Source organism: Heptranchias perlo, chromosome 10, assembly GCF_035084215.1.
Source record: "Heptranchias perlo isolate sHepPer1 chromosome 10, sHepPer1.hap1, whole genome shotgun sequence".
Classification (NCBI taxonomy): domain Eukaryota; kingdom Metazoa; phylum Chordata; class Chondrichthyes; order Hexanchiformes; family Hexanchidae; genus Heptranchias; species Heptranchias perlo.
Genome location: NC_090334.1, coordinates 19,165,044 through 19,191,724, shown reverse-complemented (window position 1 = coordinate 19,191,724; position 26,681 = coordinate 19,165,044). Strand labels below are relative to the sequence as shown.

At 45.8% G+C, this 26,681-nt stretch overlaps 1 protein-coding gene across 2 annotated transcripts in view; it reads left to right on the top strand.

Moving 5' to 3' along the window:
* The window catches only part of slc8a3 (solute carrier family 8 member 3), a 512,228-nt gene that overhangs the window by 426,522 nt on the left and 59,025 nt on the right, over window positions 1–26,681 (top strand). For both annotated transcript variants that reach the window (XM_067991281.1, XM_067991282.1), the window contains one exon: window positions 7,276–7,375. In XM_067991281.1, coding sequence (XP_067847382.1) covers window positions 7,276–7,375 — 100 coding nt within the window. The remainder of the gene's footprint in view (window positions 1–7,275; window positions 7,376–26,681) is intronic.

The following is a 26,681-nucleotide window of genomic DNA, read 5'->3' as shown; positions in this document are numbered from 1 at the left end:
CAGTACTGCACTGAAGTGCCAGCCTAAATTTTTTGCTCGATTCTCTGAAGTGGGACTTCAACCCACACCCTTCTGACTCAGAAGATCACCCTGACACATATCGTACATGAATTGGACAAGTTTAAAAACCTTTTGGAAGGGACGTCTACGCTTCTTAACTGATCACTAATCCTATCTGAAGTGCAAGCTCTTTGGTCTTTATGGTTCACTCAGTCAACCATATTTCCACTTCATGGCATGTCACGCTGAAGTGCCCATGCTACATTAATTCAAGAATCAGTTTGAGGACTCTGAAAAAGACAATGAGCACTTAGAATATTTTGTTATTTTGGTTTCAGAAAAATGGTTTCAAGTATTGGTATAAACTACTGTGTGGTCATTTATGTGTTGAGTTGGCTTGCTTCTGTATAAATTTATGTCTAGCAAATTATCTGATTTTGTAGATTTAGCCTAATCTATTGGCGTGTGCTTTTCTACCTATTGAAGTGATCAGAAGCACACGTTTGGCATTCTGTACAGCTTCATTAAAAAGGTGATTGTTAATCCTGCGGTACAGTTACCCATTCACTCCAATCACAAAATTTGGAGGTTTTGTTCATAGGAGGCATGGGCCTGCTTATGGAAACTGCTTTGTTGCTGTGAGTATGGAAGAATCATATAAAATCATGAAGGGGAAGTAAAATTGTAATTTATTGTCCTTCCTAATATTGAATTGATATCCAAATCTTAAGCTTCATTACGTTTAGAGAGGGATAAATTTCAGAGTCTTCTTCATTGCCCCCTCTGATGGTCTCATCTCCTCACCTGAAAGCGGTAATTACCCCCCAAGTACACTGCACCGAGCTACTTCCTCTCGTGGCTATTCTTCATGCCTTACATTGAAGACTGAGGCCCCGAAATTTGGCGGCTCCCTCTCCGCCGGCAGAAGTATGACATTGTGGAAATCCCAGCTCTCTGTGGAGATGTCCGCACACCTTATCCCAAATTGGATGGGATTCATCAGGGCATCCATCCCAATGCGCCATTGAAAGTCGGAGAGGACCACAGCCACTCAGCTAGGAGGACCCAGAAGTCCTTCTCAGGCTGAAGATAAAATCAGATATTTTCTACTTCAACTCCTAAAGGAGCTTGGGACATATGTTTAAAGTTGATCAATCCCTTCTGGGATTATTTACTTTTGTCTTAATAAGTGTTGGGCCATTATTCGGCCTGAATGGAACTAATTTCAGCTCTCAACTGGCGAGAGTTCTGTTGGGAAGCCCAGAAAACATTGTGGACGTGCCGCGTTGATGTTGGGGGATGTGGGCAGGTGGAAAACTTGCCCTCGTGCTCCTCCTCACAGACTGGAATTTCTAACACTTATCTCGCTAGGTGAGGTTTTTTTCTATTCGTTCATGGGATGTGGGCGTCGCTGGCGAGGCCAGCATTTATTGCCCATCCCTAATTGCTCTTGAGAAGGTGGTGATGAGCTGCCTTCTTGAATCGCTGCAGTCCGTGTGGTGAAGGTTCTCCCACACCGCTGTTAGGAAGGGAGTTCCAGGATTTTGACCCAGCGACGATGAAGGAACAGCGATATATTTCCAAGTCAGGATGGTGTGTGACTTGAAGGGGAACGTGCACATGGTGGTGTTCCCCTGCGCCTGCTGCCCTTGTCCTTCTAGGTGGTAGAGGTCGCTGGTTTGGGAGCTGCTGTCGAAGAAACCTTGGCGAGTTGCTGCAGTGTATCCTGTAGATGGTACACACAGCCATAGTGTGCCGGCGTGGAGGGAGTGAGTGTTTAAGGTGGTGGACAGGGTACCAATAAAGTGGACTGCTTTGACCTGGGTGGTGTGGAGCTTCTTGAGTGTTGTTGGAGCTGCAATCACCCAGGCAAGTGGAGAGTATTCCATCACACTGCTGACTTGTGTCTTGTAGATGGTGGAAAGGCTTTGGGGAGTCAGGAGGTGAGTCACTCGCCGCAGAATACCCAGCCTCTGACCTGCTCTTGTAGCCACAGTATTTATGTGACTAGACCACTTAAGTTTCTGGTCAATGGTGACCCCCAGAATGTTGATGGTGGGGGATTCGGCAATGGTAATGCCATTGAATGTCAAGGGGAGGTGGTTAGGCTCTCTCTTGTTGGAGATGGTCATTGCCTGGCACTTGTTCTGTCGTGTCGGTGGGACAGGACATACCCAGGGTTGGTGATGTCTGGGACGTTGGCTGAAAGGTATGATTCTGTCAGGCTGTTGCTTTACTAGCCTGTGGGACAGCTCTCCCAATCAAGCAAGTAAGAATCAACCACATTGCTGTGGGTCTGGAGTCACATATAGGCCAGACTGAGTAAGGTTCTAAAACCAGATGGTTTTTTATGACAATCCTATAGTTCCATGGTCACCATTACTGTTACAAGTTTTTATTCCAGATTTTATTTTAATTAACTGAATTTAAATTCCCCCAGCTGCCATGGAGGGATTTGAATTCATGTCTCCAGATTATTAGCCCAGGCCTCTGGATTAGTAGTCCAGTAACATAACCACTATGCTACCGTACCTGTACAGTGCAGTGCAAGGCAGTGTGATGCATTCAACCATCTATAGATAAATTTCATAGTTCTTTTGGAAGCTTATTCATTTGCCTCAGGAGACCAAATAAATTGGACCATGATAGGTCCTTAGATATCTCATGGGGAGTCTCTGACATTTTTGAGGGCATGTATTCATAAATGATGTGGTGGGAAGTGCAACTGAAAGATTTGTTGAAATAATACAGGTCTGTTTCCAAACACAATGGGCCCGATTTTAGCACCCGCTACCGGGTGCGTTCTCGGCGGGGGAGGCCCCGAAAATCCCGAAATCCAGGTGCGGGACCGGATCGCGCCTCGATCCCGCCCACTTCCGGGTTCCCCGATGACGCGCCGGCGTGCGCACGCAGCCCCCGCTGGTGGGAATCCCGCAGGCAATTAAAGCCAGCGGGATGCCACTTGAGAGTATTTACTTTGCTTGTTCAGGTCATTAACTGACCTGATTAAGGGACTGTGTGTGATTTTGGATCAACATGGGACTGTTTCACACACTGGGGGAAACACTCCCAGTTGAAATGGACGTGTTGCAGCTGTCAGCCTGTGGCAGCTGCAAAGGTCCATTTGACAGGTGGTGGGGGGGGAGACCCTCAGCCATTGCAGGAGGCCACTCTGTCACTTGGGACAAAGTTTGGCCTCCACCACCCTCCTCCTGATGGTCGAAGTCACCAACCTGCACACTTACCCCGGGGTCCTGAGACATGTACCTACCTTGCGGACCCCCTCAGCTGTACATCTTGTGGATGGGGGCCGCCGTAGCTGCAGTCATGACCTCTTCGGAGGGCGAACAGCATCACCAGCCTCGCCATCCACGCCGTCCACCTCTGACACGTGGAGCTCCACAACACAGTGCTGTGACACATCCACCTGTACAGCAGGAGGAAGGGCTACCGCAGAGAGAGATGCGTCGCAGAGGGCACTACCCTCGCCACACGTTCCACATACCGAGGCACAGCCTCCTGGACCTCTCAGAGCAGCAGTGCACACGGAGGCTCAGAGTCACTCGACATGTAGCCATGGACATCTGCAGCCTCTTTCATGCCGAGCTGCTCCTGGCTGGCCCTTGCACCATCTTCCTACCTGTTGCTGTCAAAGTCACCACTGCCCTCCCGAACTTCTGCTCCACAGCCTTCCAGGCTGCAACTGGGGACATCCCCGATGTCTCTCAGTCGTCTGCGCAGAAGAGCCCTGCAAATACACCTATACCCACTCTGCAGTGACACACTGGGTGGCATCAGTGGTGGGTCCTCATAGGGATACCCAGGAGCGGGCATTATTGCACAAACCGGACAGGATTCGCGAAGACATGGCAGTAGTGGTGCCAATATAATGTGTGATGTGAGTTGTTCTTTAATTCAATAGAAGTAAGAACCATGACAAACCCTCAAACACCCTTGTGCATCCCCTTCATGCTCACGACACGTTTGCCTTACGCTGCCTACTGCACATATGTGATGCATGCCCTGTGGCTGCAGCACAGGTGGTGGCAGGTTGAGTGAGGCTGGCCGTGAGAGAGATGCACGAGAGGGTGAGTATGGGATAGAGCCATGAAATTGTATGAGGATTGGGTTGCGTGGTAGTGGCGGGGTGAGTACTGGCGAGGTGAGTAGGTGCAGGTAAGATGAGGATGAGGTTTGAGTGGGTATGAGGGGTGATGTGACAGAGTAGTGTTGGCAGTGCCGAAGGAGATGTGGGGTGGGGGCAGTGTTGTGGCAGACGGAGTGTAGGGGAAAGACTACGTGTTCTCACTGTGGCTGACCTACTGAGGTCATTGGAGCGCCTCCTGCACTGTATGCAGGTGGGTGATATGTTGGTGGCGCTGGTGACCTCCTCTGCCACCTTGAGCCAGGCCTTCTTGGTGGCAGAGGCAGGCCGCTTCCTCCCGCCCGCCGGGTGGAAGATCTCTGTCCTCCCCCTCCTCCTCACCCCATCTAATGATACCTGGGGTGAGGCATCATTAAACTGGGAGCAGCCTTCCCCCTGGGCTGCTCCATGCTGTAATTTTTGCTGTTTGTGGCAGCATCTGTCAGTGGAGGACTGCCCCTTTAAATAGAGCGCCTCCAGCTGATAGACCTTACTGCGCATGCGCAGCCCGCCCGACGCGCAGATCAGCAGCAGGGAACCCGGAGGAGCAGGTAAGTGGATCCAATTAGTGGATTGCCTGCTACGATCGCGCGGGCAACCCACTAATTTCACCGGGCGCGTTTTCAACGCGCCCGCTGGCCCACCCGCCGAGAACCCGCACCCCTGGTAAAATCAGGCCCAATATGTCAAAGAGGAAACCAAGGGTAATCATATACTAAATCTAGTGTTTAGTAGCAAGCCTAACTTGGTATCAGACCTCTGGGGGAACACCTGGGGGAACGTGACCACAATATTGTAAGGTTTCAATAGAACCAAAGGTACTGAAAATCTACAATTATTTCCAGATTTCAAAAGGGCTAACTTTAATAGAATGGCAGAGGATTTGGAACAGGTCAATTGGTCAACCCTATTGGGTGGGGATGATACCAATATAGAATATAAATGGCAAGTTTTCAAGAGCAAACTTAAACACGTAGATGCCATGTACATCCCCAAATGCAAAAGAAGGGTTTGTGGTAAGAAGTCAAAGTGGCTGACTGATCGTGTACAAGACAAATAAGACGCAAATAATTTTTTTTGTAAATTAAAAGCACAGCAAAACAAAGTCACATACCAAAAACAATTAAAAATAACTAAGACTGCTATTAGATCAGCTAAAAGGTTAATGGAAAAGAGCATCGTTGACAACTGTGGTAGTAATGAGAAAAGCTTTTTCAGCTACGTTGAGAGTCAGAGGACCATCAAAGACTGTATTGGGCCATTGAAAGATGCTCAGCGACGGGTCAGAAAGGACTCTCAGGGCATGGCAGAGATACTAAATGAGTACTTTGCTTCACTCTTGAAGATAATGAGCCACCGACAGCATTAAATGCTGCTAACAATAAAATATTAACATTAAAATAGATAAGGATATGGTTTTAGAAAGAACAGCTTGCTTGAGTAGGTGACTGTTCCCTTAGACTGGAAGCATGCCAACGTAGATCCAATTTTTAAAAACAGGGATAAGGCAAAACCAGGTAATTATAGACCCATTAGCTTGACGTCAGAAATAGGTAAGATACTCGAGGGAATCATTAGGGATGTAATATATGACCACGTGGACATAGAAGGCCATATCAGAGACACCCAACATGTCTTCTGGAAAAGAAGATCGTTTCCGACCAATTAGAATTTTTTGAAGCCACCAGGTTAGTGGATGAGGGTAACCCGGTAGACATTATCTACGTGGACTTTCAGAAACTTTTGACAAGGTACCTCACAAGAGGCTTCATTACAAGATAGAATCTTATGGAATTAGTGGTAATCTGCTACAGTGTATTGAGAATTGGCAGAATGCCTATAGACAAAAAGTGGTTATCAATGGATTTGAATCTGCTTGGAGCCTGGTTACCAGTGGTGTTCTGCAGGGTAAGTGTTAGGACTTTTGCGATTTATTATTTTCATTAATAGTCTAGATGTATGTGTTGGGGGAATGATCTGCAGGTTTGCAGATGACACCAAGATATGAGTGAGAGTTAGGACTCTAGAGGACGTTCAACTACTACAAGCAGATCTAGATGCACTGGGCAGTTGGGCCTGAGTTTGGCAAATGATTTTTAACATAGAAAGTATCGTATTATGCTCATGGGTAGGTCAAATGCTAAACCTACATACACCCTAAAGGGAAAAGAATTAAAGCCAGTGGTGAAAGAAAGAGGGGGTGTTTTAGTGCATCCATCTCTGCAGGGCCATGACCAATGCCATGAAACTATAGCTAAAGAAAACAGGGTGTATTCACAGGACAATTCACTATAAAACAAAGCATACCATTTTGTTCTTGTAGAAGACCTTAGTTTTGCCTTGGTTAGAATACTGTGCCCAGTTTTGCTCTCCTCATTTGGTAGGTGATATTGAAGCTTTGAAAAGGTGCAAAGGAGGGCCAAAAGATGAATTCCCAGTTTATAACAGCATAGTTACTCAGATAGGCTGAACAAGCTGGGTCTCTGTACTTTAGAGAAGTGTAGACTTAGGGGTGATTTGATTAAGGTTTATAAAATAATGAAAGGACCGGGTTGGGTTTATGTAGATCAATTATTTCAACTGAATAGGTTAGGGAGGGCCAGGAGTTATGCTTACAAGTTATGTAAGGGCAGAATTAGGATGGATGTTGGGTGTTTTTTCTTTTCCCTGAGAATAGTGGACCTGTGGAACAGGTTGCTGGTTCGTGCAGTGAACGCTAATGCACTGTATTCTTTCGAGCGAGAGCTGTACCTGTTTCTGACTGGGGCGGAGATCACCGCGTACAAGAAATAGGTATTCTGTTATGTAAATCAGGGCCATGTGATCTCTTGGACTTGTTTCGATCACCTAAGGGGGTCAGAGATGCATTTTCTATTTTGTTTCCCCCCTAATTGGCCTAGGTTTTTATTGTTTTTTCACCTCTCTCAGGAGATTACATGGCTCTGAGTGGAGTGGGGAGTGTCTTGTATTGTGATCCATAGGGCATCACAATTGTGTGGGACAGGCTGGATGGACCAGTAGGCCTTTTCCTGTCCGTTATTTTCGTATGTAAAAGCATTATTTACAAAAACAGATTACACAGCAGATGTGTTTTTTGTCCAGTGGTTTATTCTGTGTCCTTTAACTGGCAGAGCACAGTGGACAAGCTCATAAAGAAGACGAATCTTGCACTCGTGGTAGGGACACATTCCTGGCGGGATCAGTTCATGGAGGCCATCACAGTCAGTGCTGGTAAGAAATATTAGCTTAAAAGCACCTGTTTTGTAGATTGTATTTAACATGGGACATAACCTTCCTTTGATCTAGAAACAAGACTAAAAGCTGTTACAAAGCAAAACCTAGACATATGCAGAAGCTGCTTGGCCATGACCCACAAGGACAGCATTCTTTGCCAAGGCACTTACAAAGTTTCTCACACTTTTGAATAGATTTTGTCACTGGAGATGCTAGGATGCATTGTTTGGCCACCTAAAGTTGCAGGGTAGTCACTAAATAATAACTTTCTCACCATGTTGGCAAACAAGGAAGCTGTTTAGAGAAGGGCTAAGCTTTGAGCAACCCAGTTCTGTAGAAACCCAATCCTGTGCAATGTCAACTGATCAATATTGTTTAAGTAATTTATTTGAATAATTTTGGCTCAGAAAAATTCATATAATACAGTTAAGACAGTAATAATACAGGAAGAAAACAAAGTATTCACGAGGTAAATGTTCAAAAATATTTTACAGCCGTATAGTTGCCATTTGCCTTTGCAACAGTTGCACTAAAGCATTATCGTATCTCCTAGCATGTCGCCCAAGACCATGGAATGTGTCAGTTTGTATCACTTATTATCAGAAACATTTTGGAAAACCAGCAAATTTCAGGTGGACCATTCAGACAAACCAGTTTGCCAGCAACAGTGGAAATCTTTCTCAGAATATGCACTAGGAAATAGTCTATTGTGGAAGTGTTGTAGAATTGATAGAAACCAATTCATTTTTTCCCAGATTTTCTTTGCAAGCTCAGATTCCAGTGGCAGGTGTGCAACAATCTTTTCACTGCCAGAGCCACCTTAAAGATAGTAGTGTTGGAGAATTTTCAACTGTGCATGAAAGATTTGAATGGACGGGGCCCATACCAACATCCAGTCAATGAGTTGGTGCTCATTTCTTATCCTTAGTGATGAGATGTGCTGGCATATTATTTATGCTGTGGGAACCATCCAACATATAGACATGAAGGGGACTAGCAAAATCAAATGTGGCAATTGGTTCTTTTTGGTGAAAGATCCCATTACATGGGGACACAAGATAAAAAAATGAGGACGTTTGGTATAAGAGCCTCTTTATAGAAACATAGAAACATAGAAAATAGGAGCAAGAGTAGGCCATTCGGCCCTTCGGGCCTGCTCCACCATTCAAAATGTTCATGGCTGATCGTCTAACTCAGTACCCTGTTCCTGCTTTTTCCCCATATCCCTTGATCCCTTTAGCATTAAGAAATATATCTATCTCCTTCTTGAATGCATCTAATGACTTGGCCTCCACTGCCTTCTGTGGTAGAGAATTCCACAGGTTAACCACCCTCTGAGTGAAGAAATTTCTCCTCATCTCAGTTCTAAATGGCATACCCCGAATCATGAGACTGTGACCCCTGGTTCTGGACTCCCCAGCCATTGGGAACATCCTCCCTGCATCTAGTCTATCTAGTCCTGTTAGAATTTTATATGTTTTGATGAGATCATCTCTCATTCTTCTAAACTCTGGTGAATATAGGCCTAGTCGACCCAATCTCTCCTCATATGTCAGTCCTGCCATCCCAGGAATCAGTCTGGTAAACTTTTGTTGCACTCCCTCCATGGCAAGTATATCCTTCCTCAGATAAGGAGACCGAAACTGCACACAATACTCCAGATGTGGTCTCACCAAAGCCCTGTACAACTGCAGTAAGACATCCCTGCTCCCGTACTCAAATCCTCTTGCAATGAATGCCAACATACCATTCGCCTTCCTAACTACTTGCTGCACCTGAATGCTCACTTTCAGCGACTGGTGTACAAGGACACCCAGGTCTCGTTGCACCTCCCCTTTTCCCAATCTATCACCATTCAGATAATAATCTGCCTTTCTGTTTTTACAACCAAAGTGGATAACCTCACATTTATCCACGTTATACTGCATCTGGCATGTCATTGCCCACTCACCCAACTTGTCTAAATCACATTGGAGCCTCTTTGCATCCTCCTCACAGCTCACGTTCCACCCCAGCTTTGTGTCGTCTGCAAACTTGGAAATGTTACATTCCGTTCCCTCATCCAAATCATTGATATATATTGTGAATAGCTGGGGCCCAAGCACTGACCCCTGTGGTACCCCACTAGTCACTGCCTGCCACCCGGAAAAAGACTTGTTTATTCCTACTCTCTGTTTCCTGTCTGTCAACCAATTCTCAATCCATGCCAGTATATTCCCCCCAATCCCATGTGCTTTAATTTTGCACACTATCCTCTTGTGTGGGACCTTATCAAAAGCCTTTTGAAAATCCAAATACACCACATCCACTGGTTCTCCCCTATCTATTCTACTAGTTACCTCCTCAAAAAACTCCAGTAGATTCGTTAAGCATGATTTCCCTTTCATAAACCCATGCTGACTTTGTCCAATCCTGTTCATGCCTTCCAAGTGTTCTGTTATCACATCCTTTATAATAGACTCTAGCATTTTCCCCACTACTGATGTTAGGCTAACTGTTGTGTAATTCCCTGTTTTTTCTCTCCCTCCTTTTTTAAATAGTGGGGTTACATTTTCCACCCTCCAATCTGTAGGAACTGTTCCAGACTCTATAGAATTTTGGAAGATGACCACCAATGCATCCACTATTTCCAGGACCACTTCCTTTAGTACTCTGGGATGTAGATTATCAGGCCCTGGGGATTTGTCAGCCTTTTGCCCCATTAATTTCCCTCGCACTATTTTTTTACTAATACTGGTTTCCTTCAGTTCCTCCCTCTCACTAGACCATTGGTTCCCTAACATTTCCGGGAGGTTATTTGTGTCCTCCTTTGTGAAGACAGAACCAAAGTATGTGTTTAATTGTTCTGCCATTTCTTTGTTCCCCATTACAATTTCCTCCATTTCTGACTGTAAGGGACCTACATTTGTCTTCACTAATCTTTTTCTCTTGACATATTTATAGAAGCTTTTACAGTCAGCTTTTATGTTCCCTGCTAGTTTACTCTCATACTCTATTTTTCCCCTCTTAATCAATCTCTTTGTTCTCCTTTGCTGAATTCTAAACTGCTCCCAATCCTCAGGCTTGCCGCTTTTTCTGGCAATTTTATATGTCTCCTCTTTGGATCTAATACTATCCCTAATTTCTTTTGTAAGCCACGGTTGAGCCTTTCCTGTTTTATTTTTGCGCCAGACAGGAATGAATAATTGTTGTAATTCCTGCACACGTTCTTTAAATATTAGCCATTGCCTGTCCACCGTCATCCCTTTTAGTAAAGTTCCCCAATCTATCCTAGCCAACTCACACCTCATACTTTCGTAATTTCCTTTATTTAGTTTCAGGACCCTAGTTTTGGATTCGACTACTTCACTCTCCATCTTAATGAGGAATTCTATTATGTTATGGTCGCTCTTCCCTAAGGGACCACGCACAACAAGATTGTTAATTAATCCTTTCTCATTGCACAATACCCAGTCTAGGATCAATGTAAGGAATCTTACAACACCAGGTTATAGTCCAACAGTTTTATTTGAAAATCACAAGCTTTCGGAGATTATCTCCTTCGTCAGGTGAGTGAAGGAGATAATCTCCGAAAGCTTGTGATTTTCAAATAAAACTGTTGGACTATAACCTGGTGTTGTAAGATTCCTTACATTTGTCCACCCCAATCCATCACCAGCATCTCCACATCAGTCTAGGATCGCCTGTTCTCTGGTTGGTTCCTCAATGTATTGGTCTAGAAATTTTGCAAGACAATATCCTTCCTCACTATTGCTTTGATTTCCTCCTTTACTAGCAAAGCTACCCCACCTCCTTTCCCTTTTTGCCTGTCCTTCCTAAATATTGAATACGCCTGGATGTTCAGTTCCCATCCTTGGTCACCCTGCAGCCATGTCTCCGTAATCGCAACTTAATCATACCCGTTAATATCTATCTGCGCTGTTAATTCATCTACCTTGTTGCGAATGCTCCGTGCATTAAGACACAATGCCTTTAGACTTGTCTTTTTAAATTGCTAGTCATCTTAGTATCGCCTTATTTGTTTTTCGCCCTTGTTTTCTCTGCCTTCCACTATTGCTTCTCCCCTTTCTGTCTTTTGTTTCTATCCTTGCTTCCCCCTCCTCTGTCTCCCTGCTCAGGTTCCCATCCCCCTGCCATTCTTGTTTAAACCTACCCCAACAGCACTAGCAAACACCCCCGCGAGGACATTGGTCCCGGTCCTGCTCAGGTGTGACCCGTCCCGCTTGTACAGGTCCCACTTCCCCAGAACCGATCCCAATGTCCCAGGAATCCAAATCCCTCCCTCCTACACCATCCCTGCAGCCACGCAGTCATCTGGCCTATTCTCCTATTCCTATACTCACTAGCACGTGGCACTGGTAGTAATCCTGAGATCACTACCTTTGAGGTCCTGCTTTTTAATTTATCTCCTAATTCCTTAAATTCACCTTGCAGGATCTCATCCCTTTTTGTATATAAACGGTAGTAGAATTCTGGACTATACCAGGGAAGGCCTTTTGAAGCAGAGAGTAAAAGTGGGTAGAAGAGGTAGCTGGATGTGGATTTGTTGGGAAGATGGGTAGCTGAGGTTGAGATCAGTCAAAAATGGAGGGGCATTTTGGACCGGATGCCCTGCCTGGTTGCTAAATAAATTCATATTCTTATATTCACTGTCTCCTCCTCATTGAGAGCTGTGAGGATATTCTTCAGATCCTAGATATGCAGAATTGTCGGAATCAGAACTGTCCTGTATTCATTAAAAATTCAGTCCCCAATATCATGTGCCCAAGAATACATTGGACAATGATGCACGGAGCATATTAATTTTTTAAAAAATTTGCAGGGCAGTGTATCTAGCTGGTAATTTCCAAAATGTGGAATGGAAACCGGAAAAAAAGAGTCTGCAACCAGAACCACATAAGGGTATTTCCCTTTGGCTGGACCCCAGAGAATGTAAATCCCCTTTCAAATCCATTGTCAGCTGCTGCCTGGAAAGAAAAGCTGCATCTGCTCTGTACAAGAGCACCGTAAAGATGGCACATAAATAACACGGATAGAAGAGGCACGTGCATCTCCAGTTACTGGATAGGCCGTCTCACATGGCAGGCCTCCTCACATGGCTGACAACATGGCAGCTGTGGAGATGATTCTTATTCCTGCAGTTGCCAGGCTAAGCAAACATTATAAATTATCATCCTGACATCTTAACACTAATTCAACTGGTCCACACATGCTTATAAGCAACAGGATATTTTCTGTGGAACTAGCGATGAGCCAAGCATGAACCACAAGGCCCGCGTCACAGTATCCTGTCTGGCAGCATTTAAATCACTAAGAGTACTGTTGCCATTTGCTTGGCTTGCAGGTTGATTTAGTTTGACAGGCCAGTGTTCTGTCAAAGAGTGAAAGTTATGTTTTTTGATAGCGAACATTCAGGGAGTCCCCATTTTGTCAGATTTCAGAGTCTGAATTGACTGTCCAGTAATCTAAACAATTATCATAAGTATTTTGCATCCATGTCGTAAAGTTTAAGTACTCAATTTACTCAATGGACACCAATATCATAAAAATCAGTGTCTCTTCATAGGAGGAGAAACAAAAAGACAGTGCAAAATGTTGGACTGAGTTTGTGCACGATCTATTTTGTGTTTTTATTTCTTTTATTTGTTCTCACTGGCAAGGCTGGCATTTATTGCCCATTCCTGCTTGCCCTAAGATCTTTGCATCGGTTTGATACAACTGAATGGTTTGCTAGGCCACTTCAGAAGGCAGTTAAGAGTCAACCATGTTGATGTGGGCTGGAGTCACATATAGGTCAGTCCAGGTAAGGACAGCAAGTTTCCTTCCCTAAAGGACATTGGTGTCCCACGCTCTGGACCTTCATTGGTGTATGGTCATTGAAGGTACGCCTGGTCAGATCTCCCATGCCATCAGCAGTTGTAGGGCCCATCTGGGTTACAGGCAGCAACATTTTTTCAAAAATTTTTTAAATGCCACTGTGCAAAAGGGACTGTAACATGTTTCTGGGGAGAGAACCAGCATCCACCTCCCAGTCAGGCAATTTTTGGCTGGGCTATCTGGCCTCTTTGGCAGGCAAGAGCCCGTAGTGACGGGGGAACCCGCCAATAGCAGGGAAATAAGGGAGCCCCCTTCTGACCCTAGAAAGTCTGGCAGTGTCAGCAGCAGAGGCTCCCTGCAGGCACAATCCCAGCAGAATTGCTCTCCTGTGCATCTGCCCAGAGTTTGGGCAGCTTCCTCTTCCTGCGGACTCAGGGTCTTCCATCGTCATGGATCTCCCTCATTGGTATTTCTCTGACGCTGGCTGTAGCCCAGCATTTGCCTTGGAGGGAAAGAAGACTATCTTACAAGCCTGTGAGTGGCACTTTCCCCATATGAGCGCACACATCCGACAACGATGAGAATTGGAAGCACATTGTTGTTGAAGACTGGTGGTATCCCTTGTGGCAGGAATTGTGAGTCAAGACAGTGGCTGGTGAGTGTATTAGGCTTTTGTATTAGGAATTCCCCTGACACCCAGGTGGTGAGTGAAGACTCTATTCGTAGTATGAGTGTTGGCACGAATGTCTTGACTTAACTTAGCCACCATTATGAGATCATTGAACCTGTTTCCACACTGCGTTGGCAGTTCTTGGAGTGCACTGATAGTCTTTGCCACCTCCATCCATACAGCCTGTACTACCCTCTTATGGGGCTACCTAACTTCAGTGTCCATGACATGGTCCTGCCTTGCCCTGACTTCTGCCGGCAGCATGTCCACCATGGTGCACTTGTTGCTCCTGCCATGTCTGAGATTTCTGCTCCCTCAACCTTCTTGCAGTAACTGAAGCTGTAAATGTAGGGTCCCCTTAAACTGGCTGCACCAGAACAGTATTTCCCTCCCTTCCGGTAGTGGTAAGCCAATGAAGGGCACTTTCTTGGCCTCCAAAATTCCTTGCATGGCTATTGAGGGTTCTTGGAGGAAATAATGGCAGGTTGGTTGCAGTTTCATGGGTGTTAGAACCACCCCACGACAAACCTGCCAGCGGGAGGAGAATCCAGGCCATCATATCAGAAACCTACGGCATCTCGTTTGTCAGCTCCTGAGTCTCTGCGTTTTGCTTGCCTACATGAACCATCTCCTGCTGATCTCAGGGCCAGCCTGGGCAATGGTTAGGAGGTCTTTTTATAACTACAGTGCATTTTACAGAGAATTTCAAACTGAATTTAGACCTAGCGACCTGAACTGAATTTGATCTGACTGAGGACATTGCCTTCCAAGGCAGCAAAAGTCGGCAGCATATATCGGTTTACAGTTCAACATGTGCGGTGTGCTGCACGGAGCTAGGGAGGGAGAGGGGCAGGAAATCAGGAGGAATTCCAATCATGTTCTTTACGTGAACTTGAAATGAATACTGTTGGAAATATGTTATTATTAATGCTGCCAAGGGTTGTTAATCCTTCTTGATGATTCGGGGCCGAGTGTGACCTAACATGCAAGCTTTATTATAAACACAAGAACAATGTTCTGATGTGGTTATACCAAACAACAAGTATTTATATAACAATATTCAAATACTGTTATATCAAATAAACAAGCATTTGTATAACCTGGTTTTCCTGCGGACTTCAAGGTGATCAAGGTTAGCTTTCGTCGGGTGCATGGACCTCCGCCAATCCCGAGAGCTTGCTTCTAACTTTTAGTCGGACAGTGCCTCAGTTCTTATTTCTTTCTGAAGCATATTTGCTTCCAGTAGCTCAATGGCATTAGCCTCATGATGTCATCTGTTCTGGACATCTTCCTCCCAGAGTGTTCATGGTATAAACTGTTTGCCCAATACCTTTTCTCTGAGGTTAACTGTTGTCAGTTCTATCTAGCTTATGGGGGAGGGACATGTCCTTACCTTTCTGTGTATTTGGATTGTTTGGATGCAGATATTTAAGATGTATCATCCTGTTTTTTTTTATTCGTTCATGGGATGTGGGCGTTGCTGGCAAGGCCAGCATTTATTTCCCATCCCTAATTGTCCTTGAGAAGGTGGTGGTGAGCCGCCTTCTTGAACCACTGCAGTCTGTGTGGTGAAGGTTCTCCCACAGTGCTGTTAGGTAGGGAGTTCCAGGATTTTGACCCAGCGACGATGAACAAACGGCGATATATTTCCAAGTCAGGATGGTGTGTGACTTGGAGGGCAACGTGCAGGTGGTGATGTTCCCATGTGCCTGTTGCCCTTGTCCTTCTAGGTGGTAGAGGTCGTGGGTTTAGGGAGGTGCTGTCGAAGAAGCCTTGACGAGTTGCTGCAGTGCATCCTGTAGATGTTACACACTGCAGCCATGGTACGCTGGTGGTGAAGGGAGAGAATGTTTAAAGTGGTGAGGACGAGGTCAAGTAGGTTTTTCCCTCGTGTTGGTTCGCTCACCACCTGCCGCAGGCTCAGTCTGGCAGCTATGTCCTTCAGGACTTGGCCAGCTCGGTCAGTAGTGGTGCGACCGAGCCACTCTTGGTGATGGACATTGAAGTTCCCAACCCAGAGTACATTCTGTGCCCTTGCTACCCTCAGTGCTTCCTCCAAGTGGTGCTCAACATGGAGGAGGACTGATTCATCAGCTGAGGGATTGCGGTAGATGGTAATCAGCAGGAGGTTTCCTTGCCCATTTTTGACCTGATGCCATGAGATTTCATGGAGTCCGGAGTCAACGTTGAGGACTCCCGGGGCCCCTCCCTCCTGACTATATATCACTGTACTGCCACCTGTGGTGGATCTGTCCTGCCGGTGGGACAGGACATAACCAGGGATGGTGATGGAAGAGTCTGGAGCGTTGGCTGAAAGATATGATTCTGTAAGTATGGCTATGTCAGGCTGTTGCTTGACTGGTCTGTGGGACAGCTCTCCCAATTTTGGCACAATTCCCCAGATGTTGGTGAGGAGGACTTTGCACGGTCAAACGGGCTTGTTTTGCCTTTGTCGTGGCCGGCGCCTAGTGATCCGATGTTGGGTGGTCTGTCCAGTTTTATTCTTATTGTGACTTTCTGTAGCAAGATTGTGCAAATGAGTGGCTTGCTAGGCCATTTCAGAGGGTGATTAAGAATCAACCACATTGCTGTGGGTCTGAAGTCACCTATAGGCCAGACCGGGTAAGGGCGGCAGGTTTCCTTCCCTAAAGGACATTACTGAATCAGATGGGTTTTTACGACAATCCGGTAGTTTCATGGCCACCATTACTGATACCAGGTTTTTTTAATTCTAGATTTTATTTAATTAATTGAATTTAAATTCCCCAGCTGCCGTGGTGGGATTTGAACTCATGACTCCGATGTTATGATGTTATTGATGTGGACTTCCAGAAAGCATTTGATAAAGTCCCACATAAGAGACTCTTAGCTAAGATAGAAGCCCATGGAATCAAGGGAAAAGTACGGACTTGGTTAGAAAGTTGGCTGAGCGAAAGGTGACAGAGAGTAGGGATAATGGGTAGGTACTCACATTGGCAGGATGTGACTAGTGGAGTCCCGCAGGGATCTGTCTTGGGGCCTCAATTATTCACAATATTTATTAACGACTTAGATGAAGGCATAGAAAGTCTTCTTTCTAAGTTTGCCAATGACACAAAGATTGGTGGCATTGTAAGCAGTGTAGATGAAAACATAAAATTACAAAGGGATATTGATAGATTAGGTGAAATGGCATTCAATGTCGGCAAATGTGAGGTCATCCACTTTGGACGAAAAAAGGATAGAACAGGGTACTTTCTAAATGGTAAAGTTAAAAACAGTGGATGTCCAAAGGGACTTAGGGGTTCAGGTACATAGATCATTGAAGTGTCATGAACAGGTGCAGAAAATAATCAATAAGGCTAATGGAATGCTGGCGTTTATATCTAGAGGACTAGAGTACAAGGGGGCAGAAGTTATGCTGCAGCTATACAAAACCCTGGTTAGACCGCACCTGGAGTACTGTGAGCAGTTCTGGGCACCGCACCTTCGGAAGGATATATTGGCCTTGGAGGGAGTGCAGCGTAGGTTTACTAGAATGATACCCGGACTTCAAGGGTTAAGTTACGAGGAGAGATTACACAAACTGGGGTTGTATGATCTAGAGTTTATAAGATATTAAGGGGAACAGATAGGGTGGATAGAGAGAAACTATTTCCGCTGGTTGGGGATTCTTGGAGTAGGGGGCACAGTCTAAAAATTAGAGCCAGACCTTTCAGGAGTGAGATTAGAAAACATTTCTACACACAAAGGGTGGTAGAAGTTTGGAACTCTCTTCTGCAAACGGCAATTAATGCTAGCTAAATTGCTAAATTTAAATCTGAGATAGATAGCTTTTTGGCAACCAAAGATATTAAGGGATATGGGCCAAAGGCAGGTATATGGAGTTAGATCACAGATCAGCCATGATCTTATCAAATGGCGGAGCAGGCTCGAGGGGCTGAATGGTTTGAAATTTGTGAAGTTCGGTGATTGTTTTCACTTCACAGTCACAAACTTTTTACTTAACGCATAACTTTCCCTCTTCATTTCTTGCCTGTTTGTGCGGCACAGGCTGCTTACAGTAGGTAGAAACCTAGATTTTCCTCCAGGTAGGCTCGCCCCTCCCAGAGAAGGATCAGGCAGGACTTCTTCCCACCACCGTGACCCCAACCCATTTTTTCAGGTTGGAGATCATTACTTATGCAGGGTGGGTTCCCCAGGAGAAAGTCCACCCCTGTGGGGAGCTGCCGTATCAAGATAGATGCAGGCCGAATTAAAGGGGGCAGAAGAGCTCCAAAGGCCTGCATGAAATTTTTCCTTAAGGTCTGAATCGGGCCGAGGCCTAAAAAAAAGTCAGTGGACAGAGCCAGTAGAGTGGGACGGGCGCCCATAACTGAAACGTATCCTTCCAAAAAGGGTTTCAGCGGGCTCTCCACCGCTACCCCAGGGTCTACCACCAGTCTTTCCTGGTGGTCCCTGAGGGCGGCTGCTGTAGTGGAGGAAGGCAGGGAAATCATCTGGGCTTTCAGGGACCACCTTCCCCGTCTTCCTTGCTGGGGCAGGGGGATAAAAATGAAGAGCGGTACTGATAGGAGCACGGTCACATGGTTTTCCTTTCCAGCCCATTTTATACCACTGGTGACTCCTGCTTGGTTCTGCATGTTTCAACTTTTTCTTCCTCTTTATTGCACAGTACTATGTTTGTTCCCCCCCCCCCCACCTTATGTTTCTCAGTCTTAAGTTAGTAGTCCTGGGAGCACTGGTAATTCCTGTCCCAGGCCATTAATATGCAGGTCTACTCACTGGAAGGGCCTAGCAACGGCAGAAGAGGGACAAAATTTGAGTGCAGTTGTGGGCATTTCAAGCCTGCAGCCGTGCATTGAGCCTCCAAGATAAAGGCCTTCTCGCTGCTGATGGAAAAAGCCCCATTTACATCCAAATATCCTGGAGAGAGATCCTTAAATATAAGTACACTTGCCTGCCTGCCAGTCTTTGGCCTGTCCAGGACACATGACGACTCTGTGGTATGTTGGGGTCTGGGGCAAGCCTTAGCATCATTTTTCACTCGGTGTACTGTGGTTTTTCCAAAGAAAAATGGGTTGGGAGGCCATTCCTGCTCAGTGTCTGATCAAACATTTATGAATCACCTTGGGGTGTTTTACTGCCTTAAAAACAAAAATTGACCTTTTATCAGTGTTGAACTTTTATTGCTAGAAACAGCATGTACAGCGGTCAATAAATAGCCAAGCTCTGACAAAGTATTTTTTTTAGCAGGAAAGCCTTCAGCTCAGATCACATAGTTTGGCTACAAGAATTCCTCAGGTGAAAGTTTCTACGACCAAAGTTTCCCTCCCTAAACCTCCCCAGCTCTCCACCCTCTCTCTTCCTTTAAGATGCTTCTTAAAACCCAGCTCTTTGACCAAGCTTTTGGTCATCTGTCCTAATATCTCCTTATGTGGCTCGGTGTCAAATTTTGTTTGATAATCGCTCCTGTGACAAGCCTTGGGACGTTTTACTACTTAAAGGCGCTAAATAAATGCAAGTTGTTGTTGTTCCTATTCATAGGCCATCACACCAAGCTTTACTTCTTTGTCCCCACCTGGGACTCCATGCCTATTGCTGTGCTGTCGGGCTGCCTGTTCAACGTCAATCTATCGATGAGCCAGAATTACCTCCCGCTGAACACCATCGACAGGATGGAAGCCAATCCCGGTCAGCCTGACCAGGAACTCCCCTCGCCTCCCCGTTCTATCCCCCTCCCAACCCCCGTACTCAGGCTGAACCTGACAATGTGGAACCTTGATGCCCTGCTTGGTTTTGAGCTGAGTTTTACTCTGTAACATCACCTGGCTCCATTTCTACCTTGCGCCCACCGCCAGTGAAACCTCATCCACACCATCGTCACCTCCAGGATCAACTTTTTCCGACGCCTTCCTAGCAAGCCTCGCGAGCACCACTCTACACAAGCTCCACATACATCCAGAACTCTACTGGCATCCCATTTACTCTTCAACCCAGTGTCTGCTGCCACCACTGGCTCCCTGTCCCACAACGCATGATTTCAAAATTCTCATCCTTGTTTAAAAGTCCCTCCCTGGCCTCACCCCACCCTACCCTACTTCTTCAGCCTCCTGAGGAGGATAGTAGCAGACTTCAGGAGGACATAGACTGACTGATGAAATGGACAGACACATGGCAGATGAAATTTAATGCAGAGAAGTGTGAAGAGATACATTTTGGAACTAAATGAAACAATTTTAAAGGGGATGGAGAAACAGAGAGACCTGGGGGTGTACGTACACAAATCTTTGAAGGTGGCAGGACAAGTTGATAAGGCTGTTAAAAAGGCATAGTGGATTCTTGGCGTTATAAATAGAGGCATAGAGTACAAACACAAGGAGGTTATGCTAAACCTTTATCAATCACTGGTTAGGCCCCAACTGAAGTATTGTGTCCAATTCTGGGCACCACTGTTTAGGAAGGATGTCAAGGCCTGGAGAGAATGCATAGGAGATTTACTAGAATGGTACCAGGGAAGAGGGACTTCTGTTATATGGAGAGACTAAAGAATCTGGGCTAGTTCTCCTTTGAACAGAGAAAGTTAAGGGAAGATTTAATAGAGATGTTTACAATTATGACAGAGTAAATAGGGAGAAACTGTTCCCAGTGGCAGAAGGGTCGGTAACCAGAGGATACAGATTTAAGGTAATTGGCAAAAGAACCAGAGGGGTGATGAGAATTTTTTTTTAATGCAGCGAGTTGTAATGATCTGGAATGCATTACCTGAAAGGGTGATGGAAGCAGATTCAATAGTAACTTTCAAGGGGAAAAATTTGCATTCCGATAAGAAAAGAGCAGGGGTGTGAGACTAATTGTATAGCTCTTTTAAACAGCCGGCACAGGTTCGTTGGCCTCCTTCTGTGCTGTATGATTCTATGATATGATCTCCCAGCTTGCCCTCTCTGCTGTTTAGAGTCTTGACTACTGCATGTACACTCCACTATCACTGGCAGAAACTTCAACCATCACTTCCCTGCACTCTTGAAAGATTTTCCTCAATCCTTCCACCTTGCTATATCACTCTCCACTATCAAAAGTTCTCTCAAAATCTCTTGTTACTCTCACCTTTGCCGAACTTGGGAGGCCATGAATGTCCCTCCCACCTCATTTGCATCAGTGGGGGTGCAGTTCCCCCCCCCTCCCACCTCATTTGCATCAGTGGGGGTGCAGTCCAGCCCCCCCCACCTCATTTGCATCAGTGGGGGTGCAGTCCAGCCCCCCTCCCCTCCCCCCCCCTCCCCCTCCCCCCTCCCCTACCCCCCCCTCCCCCCCCCTCCCCCCCCTCCCCCCTCCTCCCCCCCTCCCCCCTCCCCCCCCCTCCCCCCTCCCCCCCCTCCCCCTATGGGAATATTCTGCCATTGTAGTCGCTTTGAGTCATCGGGAATAATGCAGCAAGCATTGATAGCGTCCCTCTGGGAAGATTGCTGCATTAGTCTTTTACTAATCAAAACATTTGATTGACAAAACTTGAGCATTTTGAAACTGAAGCTGGGAGTAAACCTGCAACATGCTGCTGGCCATCTTCAGAAAATTGCTCAAAGGTTAATTTGTTTGAAATGTGAAGTTGACACATGGACAAGTGCTGAAATTCCTGCTGGGATTATGCCTGCAGGGAGTCTCTGTTGCTGACGCTGCCAGGTTTTCTGGGATCAGAAGGGGTGGGGGGGGGGGTTCACTTATTTCCCTGGCAAAATTGAACAGGATCAGTTTGCCGTTGTAAGCACAGAGTTAGTTCAGGAAAACTGAGAATCCAATTGGGAGAGACTGAGTGAGACAGGGCACAGTGCTGTTGTGTGTATTGAATCTGAGAACAGAATTCAAAGATTTGAAGTCAAAGGGACACATGAATCAATTTATTCCTCCCACATGGCAATGTCAATCAGAATGTTCAGCTCGTAACAGGTGGTGCAGAATCCCCACTAAATTATAATTTTGCTCTGAGAAATATCTAAGCATATACTAAGAAATGTTGGGTTTTTCACCCCATTAATGTGTTCAGTTGGTAGCACCCTTGCCTCTGAATTACAACATAATTTAGGCTGCCTTTCATGTGAGATGTTAAATCAAGACCCTCTGTTCAGAACGATGTTAAACATCCCAGGGCACTATCGTAGAAGAAAAGGGAAATCTGATGCCTTAGCCAGCACTCCCGCCTCGGCCAACATCATAAAAAACAGATTGGGGTCGGTTTTAACTTTTGGGTGGCCAACCAGCGCCCTCCCATCCCAGGGGTGAAGAGGCTGGAACCATTTTGAGGCCCAAGCCCCATTTAAATGGGACCAGCGAGCTGCAGACATCAAACGGGAAGTCCTGATGCAGCTCGTCAGATTCAGGCCAGCCCAATATCAGGCAGCCCAGAGGCCGCTGAGCCGAGAGCAAGATAAGTATGAAGATGGGTGTCACGATCTCAGAGCGGGGGCAGCTCGGGACGGCAGCAGCCCAGATTATTTGTGTGGGCCCTGGAGGAGCGGTTCTGTTCTAAGATGGCAGTCGAGGTCCTATGTATGTCATAGGACCCTAATTTGCATGTTAAAAGAAGCCTATCACCTGAAACAGGTGGTAGGCCCCTGTGAAAGTGGCAGGAGGTCGATCGGAACCGATAACGAGGGACATGTCTACTGACTCCATTTTAGGACCGTTACTGCCCCGTTAACGCCAATTTCGGCAAGTTAAAATCAAATCCATCAACTGCTCGTTCATCTAATTTGCTGTTTGTGGGGCCTTGCTGTTGATATATTGGCTGCCACATTTGCCTACACAATAATGACTGAACTTCAAAGTAGTTCATTGGTCATGGAACGCTTTCGGAGGTTCTCAGAATGTGAAGTAGCAGTATATAAATGCAAGTTATTACGTTAGTGTCCTTAGGCAGAGCAATTTCTAGGTACTTATGTGGTAATTCATGGTAACCAATCTAAGTAGATGTATTATACTGAGGTTAGAAAACATCTTCACTCCTATTAATTGACTTCGTGATTGACTGTACTAGCACGTCTGCTGTTGGTGTTGCTCATGCTATGTTAGAAGATTTGGGGGTAAAATTGAAGTAAATGGAAATGAAGGTCAGGTCGGGTGTATAATGGACAGCCTACCTGCTACACCCGTTTGGTGCCCCTGCCAAAGATAAATTTCAGCCCTGTGGTCTTTTATAATGACAGGAGTGTAATACCATGTAATGCTTAAAGTATTATTCTGCTGCTGAGTAATTTCTGTGCGTAACATTGTTTGTCCCTTTAAGGCCACAGTGACTTATTTCACTAGCTAATCACATCTTGAAGTCAATTGGAGGCTAATTGCTCTTAGTTATATCCTGAGTTCAAATGGAGGGTATTTTCCCACTGCCGAAATGATTGGTTTTCTATCTCCCTTTCTATACTTTAAAAAAAAATGTGACTGAGAAATTTTCATGTGTGGCAAAGTATGCCAGACACATCTCAAAACTTTTATATGGCTGGGTTACCTCCCACTTATCATTTGAAAAGATTATGTCACAATCAATAATCCGGCAACGTGTGGACCGAAAAGTGAAAGAAAGAAACTTGGCCACGAACTGCACAGACTTGAACATTTAAACATCGAGGTGGTTTGTATGGCGCCTGCTGCTCTGTGTATGTCCTTTCACCCTGGATGTCCATTGCGTAGCTTGCAAGGAAACTTTGGCCTGGATTTTCCATTCCCGCCATCCATTGCAGACTAGCAGAGTAAATTGGTAGTGCAAACTGGATGGGAGTTATGTTCTGCTGGAACTCTATCCCTTTAGCACTTGCCTCATTTTCTGATATAATTTGCATCACCTTTCCTTCCACAAGGTGCCATCATTTATTCACCAACTCATTAAGCACCCATTTATGCTAACTGAACGTATGTATTTTTCAAACACAAAGTTTGCACACACAACTTTAATGCCACTGTAATTTTATTGTCAATCCATACTGTGTGCATGTCTAGTGTTTCTTAACCACCGTCCTTCCCATTGGTGCCAATGTAATGAAATATGAACTCTTAATGCTTAACTGGCACTTATCCTAGGTGCTACCCGAGACACAGGAGTGTGTGAGGTGACTGGTTATTGCGTGTCAATACAAGCCTCTTAGGACTGAGGTAGCCCTCATCTCATGGTAGCTAAGTCCTGAGATGGACCTACTGTAGGCTGCACCTCTTGTGCTGCTGCATGGACAACATGGTCTTACCCCCTTTCTGTCTTGTGCAGGCATTGGGGGTAGCTGGCGGGATGGCATACACGTGCTGCTGTCTTGATGGATAGCACCATCATCTGAGCACATTCCTGCCATGCCACTAGTACTGGGCAACGGCAGTAGATTGCCATTAATCTGCAGCAAAGCAGACTTAATGGTACCACTAAGAACTGCGAAGCAGGGAGGGATGGTCCTCTCCAATCTGGCATCCAAGCCATCCGCAGAAGCAGCCTGAGTATCCAAAGAGGAATCACAGATTGCCCTGAGTGCCTCTGTCATGCAGCAGATACTCTGAGCTGTCTTGTGCTCCATAGTGGACTGTAGTGCTGGTAAAAAGCATCTTCCAATGAATTTTATTAGTTTCTAGTGGACTCCTCCATCCAAACCGCTATCTGCAGCGTACTGCCTGTTAAGGCCACCACCGCCTGCACCAACACTTTATGCATTGCCAACATCGTTCTTTTAAATGGAGAAGCCATGAACTGCCAACCCACTGCTCTTCAGTCGAAAGGTGATAGTCCTGACCCTCCAACCAGCAACATCTTCCTCCTCATGTGACACCGCCAGCTTCTCCTCCACGCTCAAGCTGTGTGTGTCACCCAGTGCCCTCCACTGTATCTCACTCTCCCAGGGTGGAGGTCTCCGAGCTGGTGCTTGAGAGGAATAGAGTGGGTGAGGGTGCGTGCTGCGAAGTGCTGGCATCGCCAGATGCTGAGTGGCCTGCTTCTTCCTCATGTTGTGGCACATTTAGAGAAGAGGGTGAGCTTAGAATGATTTCCTGAGGCGCAGTGCTTACATGTCACTTTAAGTAAATGGGGTCACATGAGGATTTCATGATCTGGTTCACTGACAGTCACAAGTAAGAAGAGAAGCAGCATGCCATAATGAACTCTCCTACTTCTAGATCGATAGTACCTATCCTAGAACCCTCCTAGATAGAGAGAAACTGTTCCCACTGGTGGAAGAGTCAAGAAAGAGAAGAAAACGATTTAAGGTGATTGGCAAAAGAACCAAAGGTGACATGAGGAAAAACCTTTTTACACAGCAAGTGGTTAGGATCTGGAATGCACTGCCCGAGGGGGTGGTGGAGGCAGATTCAATCATGGCCTTCAAAAGGGAACTGGATAAGTACTTGAAAGGAAAAAAATTGCAGCGCTAAGGAGATAGGCCAAAGGAGTGGGACTAGCTGGATTGCTCTTGCATAGAGCCGGCGTGGGCTCGATGGGCCGAATGGCCTCCTTCCATGCTGTAACCATTCTATGATTCTCCATCGCGGACACTCTTTAATGCCTCCCTCCCCAATACCTGCAATGTTTCCTCCTCACAAGATCTCAACGTAGGGGACCACCACATGTCACCGATTTCTTCTAGCAGTTTAAAAAGAAAATTCAAAAAATTATATTACATTCAATCCTATAACATACATTAAACTGAAGTGTCAGCATGCAACCCTTAAGGTTGTGCTGAAAAGTGAATGTAGGAAGTTCTATGTAAGGTTTTTGTGAGTTGAATGCACATAAGGATGTGAGGTAAGCAGCACTTCCACGTGGAGGCTGGGGGTGTAAAGGCCACAACACAAACTAATGGTGAGTCGCGGCAAGCAATTCAGACACTTTAACACAGTCTATGGGGAGGCCATTGTAAATGGCAGATGAACTTAGCACATTGTTGGAAGGCAGGCTTGACTTCTTTTACCTTGCCTGACTGGATAACGTCGTTAAACTTTTTCCTGCACTGAACGGCTATGCTTGGGATGGTTGAACAAACACTCAATGCCCTGGCTACCTCCTTTCACTGGTTCAGCAGCTCTCCTTGGGGCCCTCCATCTATCCACTCTGAAGAGGGCCTTCCACCACATCCTAACATCAAGTAGTAGTGTCCTGGCTAATACTTATCCCTCAACCATAATCACTAAAACAGATTATCTGGTCATTATCACATTGATATTTGTGGGACCTTGCTGTGCACAAATTGGCTGCTGCGTTTCCTACAATTACAACAGTGACTACACTTCAAACGTACTTCATAGGCTGTAAAGTACTTTGGGATGTCCTGAGGTTGTGAAAGGTGCCAATGAGACAGCCAATTAAATACTTTTGAAGTGTAGTCACTGTTGTAATGTAGGAAACGCGGCAGCCAATTTGTGCACAGCAAAGTCCCACAAACATCAATGTGATAATGACCAGATAATCGGTTTTAGTGATGTTGGTTGAGGGATAAATATTGGTCAGGACACCCTGGAGCACCCCCCTGTTCCTCTTCGAATAGTGCCATGGATTCTTTTACGCCCACCTGAGAGGGCAGACATCTCATCTGAAAGACAGCACCTCCAACAGTGCAGCACCCCCTCAGTGCTGCACTGAAGTGTCAGCCTAGATTATGTGCTCATGTCTCTGGAGTTGGACTTGAACCCACAACCTTCTGACTCAGAGATGAGAGTGCTACCACTGAGCCAAGGGATTCTTCATACACTGCTCCAGATAACTCTACTAGCAAATGCTGGATAAAATAGTCCTAGCTGGACAAGCACAGGAGGTTTACTAGTGTTCTCTATTGGTAGACCGTGCAGTTTTAAATGGTTAAACTCGAGCACTACCTT